This window comes from Zingiber officinale, chromosome 1A, assembly GCF_018446385.1.
Source record: "Zingiber officinale cultivar Zhangliang chromosome 1A, Zo_v1.1, whole genome shotgun sequence".
In the NCBI taxonomy this organism is placed as follows: domain Eukaryota; kingdom Viridiplantae; phylum Streptophyta; class Magnoliopsida; order Zingiberales; family Zingiberaceae; genus Zingiber; species Zingiber officinale.
Window position 1 is genome coordinate 83,201,036 of NC_055987.1, and position 5,299 is coordinate 83,206,334.

A 5,299-nucleotide genomic window follows, 5' to 3' on the forward strand; every position below is an offset into this window, starting at 1 on the left:
TACACAGCCGTGTAAAGGGGCTATTGGGGATGTTTGCCATGGTCGTGTCTCACACACGGCCATGCAAGGCTGGCAGAGAGGAGACTGGGCAGGGTCGTGTGAACCTCACACGGCCGTGCCACGGGGTCGTGTGGCGCCCAAACTTCACCTCTATTTAAACCCTTCTTCAAGATTTGGAAAGGGATCTTCTCCCTCTTGGGAGAGAGCGAGATTTGGGGCTTTCCTTCCAATCTTGGGAGGATTTCTGGGCGATCTAAAGGCGGAGCTTCAACGAAATCGGCTCCGGGAGCGTGGATTGGAACCGAAGACGAAGCTTCATCTTAAGAAACCAAAACTCTTAAAACATTCCTTTATCATAACCCATAATCTTGTCTGTTGATCTCACATTTCTATGTTTACTTTTCCTTAGTTACATTTAGCTTTTGGAAACCAATTGATTAGTTGTTTGGCTAACTCGTGTTGAAACATTTCTAGTGCTTATTCCAGTCCCTGTGGATACGATAATCTTTTATATTACTTGCGATATTTCCTTACACTTACGGAGGTCAACAAGTTTTTGGCGCCGTTGCCGGGGACTGTGCTATAACATTAGGAATTATCAATTGAGTTAGACTAAATATAACTTTTCTTTCTTTTCATTTGCATAGTTGTAACTAATTGTTGGAATTCTGTTTTTATAAGTTTTTCATTTCTTGTATAACACTCTTGACAATTTCTTTCTGTTATGATTCTAATTCTGCAATTTTCATTCTAACGTCTTGTCTGATCTTTTCTATGTTTTTGAAATTCCTTCGTGACCTTCCTAATTCTTTCTGAATTCGGTAACTGTAATTTGTATCTCTTGTACCTCTTTTGTACACCAAAAATGGTTTTCAGGTCGTTAGGAGATTATGGAGCCCCAAGGTCTGCTAAGGGACTAGGACCAGTTGTTTACCCTGAAATTCAAGCAAGAAATTTTATGCTTAAACCTTCCTTCATTTCAATGGTTCAGAAAGTCCAGTTTGGGGGCCTAGAGATTGAGGACCCTTACTCACATCTCATGGAATTTTATAGATATTGTTATACTTTGAAATATGAGGATGTTCCATCTGATACTATACAGCTATTGGCCTTTCCTTTTAGTCTGTAGGGTGCTGCAAAGAGATGGTATAATTTCCTGAAATCTCAAAGTATCAAAACCTGGGATGAGTTAGAACAAAGATTTTTGGGCAGATATTTCGAGAAGACTACTTATTTGAGAAGTCAAATTCTGAATTTTAACCAACATGCTGGGGGAGAGCTACATCAAGCCTGGGAAAGATATTCATCTCTTTTACGGTCATGTCCACATCATGGTATTGAGGGATGGTTAATTATGCACTTATTCTATGAAGGGCTTTCTCTCTCAAATAAGAGTCAACTAGATGTAGCATCTGGAGGATCTTTTCTTAAGAAAAATTTAGAGGAAGCCAGTGGGATAATCTACAGGATCGCATCAAATTTTAATGATTGGTCGGGACAAAACGATGAAATTCTAACGGTTAATATAGTGGAAGAAAAGGAGAATGGGGAGAAAGGAATTACTCTGAATCAGAATGATCTTCGTGTATAATTGCCTTGATGTTATGAGTCTTTTTTAAAAATATTCAATGAAGAAGCAGTTTCAATGGAGGAAAAGAAAGGGAATGATACTTTTCTAGAAGATGAAGAAGATTTGGAGGAAGGATCCCAAGATGAAGAGATTAAGTTGATAGAGCAAGAGCCAACTGTGCTGAAAATAGTATCACCCCAACTTGAGCTTAAGCCATTGCCATCGACTTTAAAATATGAATTCCTCGGACCAAATTCCACTTTTCCAATTATAATCAATGCTAGTCTAACTGAGTCTGAAACACAGAGGTTGGTCGAAGAGTTGAAGCTACATAGAAAAGCAATTGGATACACTATTGATGATATAAAAGGGATTAGTCCTTCCCTTTGCATGCATAGGATTCTACTTGAGGAGGGCTATAAAAATTCAATTGAGCCCCAAAGGAAGTTGAATTCAAATCTGAAAGAGGTAGTAAAAAAAGGAGGTGCTCAAACTTCTTGATGCTGGTATAATTTATCCAATTTTAGACAGTGAATGGGTGAGTCCAGTACACATAGTCCCAAAGAAAGGGGGAATGACTATTATCAAAAATGAGGATAATAAATTGATTCCAACACGGACAGTAACGGGGTGGCGAATGTGTATTGATTATCGAAAGCTAAACAAGGAAACGAGGAAGGATCATTTTCCCTTACCTTTTATTGATGAAATGTTTGAGAAATTGGCTAAGCACTTGTATTTTTGCAACTTGGATGGATATTCAGGATTTTTTCAAATTCCAATTCATCCCCAATATCAAGAGAAGACTACTTTTACATGCCCCTATGGGACTTTTGCTTATCGTCGTATGTCATTTGGGCTTTGTAATGCTCCAACCACTTTCCAGAGATGTATGATGGCAATTTTTTCAGATTTAATAGAGAAAATTATGGAAGTATTCATGGATGATTTCTCAATATACGGGAATGACTTTGACACTTGTTTATCTAATCTCTCTACAATTCTTCGAAGATGTGAAAAGGCGAATTTAGTGTTAAATTGGGAGAAATGTCATTTCATGGTTAGAGAAGGAATTGTTTTGGGACATAAAATATTAGAACGTGGGATTGAAGTGGATCAAGCAAAAGTAGAAGTGATAGAAAAACTGCCCCCACCAATTAATGTAAAAGGAGTGAGAAGTTTCTTGGGGCATGCCGGATTCTATAGGCGTTTTATCAAGGACTTTTCAAAAATTGCTAAGCCTTTAACAAATTTGCTAATCAAGGATGTTGAATTTTGTTTTGACAAAGAATGCATGGAGGCCTTTAGTAAAATTAAAAGTGCCCTTATTTCAGCCCCGGTAATTCAAGCTCTGGATTGGAATCTTCCATTTGAGATAATGTGTGATGCAAGTGACTTCGCAGTTGGGGCAGTGTTAGGACAAATAAAAAATAAGATTCTACACGCTATACATTATGCAAGTAAAACGCTTGGTGCAGCTCAAGTGAATTATTCCACTACTGAAAAAGAACTTCTAGCAGTAGTATTTGCATTTGATAAGTTTAGATCATATCTGGTTGGTTCAAAGGTAATAGTTTATATTGATCATGCAGCTATCCGATATTTTCTAAGCAAGAAAGATGCTAAACCACGACTTATCAGATGGATTTTACTACTTCAAGAGTTCAACCTCGAGATTAGAGATAAGAAGGGAGCAGAGAACATAGTGGCTGACCATTTATCCAGAGTTTGGAAAAATAAGGAAAAGGATGCAGATTTTGACCTACCTATTGATGATATTTTTCCTGATGAGCACCTTCTAGCCTTATCGAGTGCTAAAATACCTTGCTATGCGGATTTTGTGAATTTCCTAGCAAGCGGAGTCCTACCCCCAAATTTCTCCAATCAGCAAAAGAAATGTTTTTTTCAGATGTGAAGAGTTATATTTGGGATGAACCCCTCCTTTATAGGAAATGCAATGATGTGATTTATCGAAGATGTATACCTGAGGAAGAAGTCAAGGATATCCTATATATTTCATTGTCATTCTAATCCTTATGGAGGAGATTTGGGGGGCTCTAAGACGGTAGCAAAAATCCTTCAAGCAGGCTTTTATTGGCCCACTTTATTCAAAGATGCCAAGAAGTTTGTACAATCATGTGATCAATGTCAGAGGACTGGAAATATTACTAGGAGGAATGAAACGCCATTGAATTACATACTTGAAGTAGAATTATTTGATGTATGGAGAATAGACTACATGGGGTCATTTCCCTTTTCATATGGGAATAGGTTTATCCTTGTAGTAGTAGATTATGTGTCCAAATGGGTAGAAGCTATATCCTCTCCTACAAGTGATGCAAGAACGGTTATCAAATTGTTTAAAAGCATAATTTTTCTGAGGTTTGGCGTGCCTAAGGTAGTCATTAGTGATGAGGGATCACACTTTATAGAAAGATACTTTGAGAATTTGCTCAGAAAATATAGAGTGAGCCACAAAGTAGCAACGCCATATCATCCACAAACTAATGGGCAAGTTGAGATCTCCAACCGTGAAATTAAAGCCATACTAGAGAAAACAGTATCTACTTCACGAAAGGATTGGTCATTGAAGCTAGATGATGCCTTATGGGCATATCGTACTGCCTACAAGACTCCTATTGGGATGACTCCATTTCGGTTAGTTTATGGGAAATCTTGTCATCTTCCAGTAGAATTAGAACATAAAGCCTATTGGGTAATTACAAATCTAAACATGAATCTCAAGGAAGCAGGGGAGAAAAGGAAGCTTCAGTTGAATGAGCTTGATGAATTGAGATTGGATGCTTATGAACATGCTAGATCTTATAAGGAAAGAATAAAGAAGTGGCATGATCAACATATTCTCCGAAAAATTTTCAAGGAAGGTGATCTAGTTTTATTATTTAATTCAAGGCTAAAGCTTTTTCCAGGAAAGCTTAAATCAAGGTGGACGGGCCCGTTTGAGGTTAAAAAGGTTTATCCTTTTGGAGCGGTAGATATTTGGAATAAAGATCTTGGATTGATTAAGGTAAATGACCAACGGTTGAAGGAATATGTGCACTGTATGAAATTGGAAGAGAAACAAAGGTTGTATTTTTCTGAACCTCGTCCTCCTGATTGACTTTTTAGTTAAGTCTTGTTCTAGGTTTTAAATTCTTCATTAGTAGTGCTTTTACTTGGTTTTTGTTTTGTTTTCAGGTTGAAATTTAACTTCCATGAGCTGGCCATGATTTCTTCATGGGCATGGAAGTGTGGGAGGAGCTAGAATGGAGGAGAAGTTTCGATTGGAGCAAAACAGAGCATGGTCGTGTGCTACACACGGCCAGGCTTACGGTGCAGAAAGTGGAGATGCTTGGGCCATGTCTACATGACACGGTCGTGTGGAGTCTCCAGAGAAGAGAAGGTATGTGGTCGTGTCTCTGACACGGTCGTGTAAAGAATCCAGAGAAGGAAAGTTTCTCAGTCGTGTCTCACACACGACCGTGTGATGGAACCAATACAAAAGCATGCACTGGTCGTGCCATCTGACACGACCGTGTGAAGAATCCAGAGGAGGAGAGTTTCTTGACCGTGTCTACCACACAGCAGTGTGAAGGAACTAGTGCAAAAGCCTGCACTGGCTGTGTCATCTGACACGGCCGTGTACTGATTTCAGAAAAGAAGGATATTAAGGCTGTGATCCGGACACAGCAGTGCTAGGGAAGCTGAGAACGAGATGGGTATGGCCGT

The 5,299-nt window shown here is 38.8% G+C and overlaps 1 protein-coding gene across 1 annotated transcript; it reads left to right on the plus strand.

The window, feature by feature from the left end:
- Nucleotides 1–1,645: 1,645 nt before the first annotated feature.
- On the plus strand, nt 1,646–4,565 carry LOC121999439 (the record flags this gene model as incomplete). The annotated part of the gene is made up of 4 exons (XM_042554126.1): nt 1,646–2,038; nt 2,098–2,108; nt 2,582–3,410; nt 3,969–4,565. Coding segments are annotated over exons 1-4 (1,830 nt in total), but the record flags the coding sequence as incomplete, so codon positions are not given.
- Nucleotides 4,566–5,299: the final 734 nt, after the last annotated feature.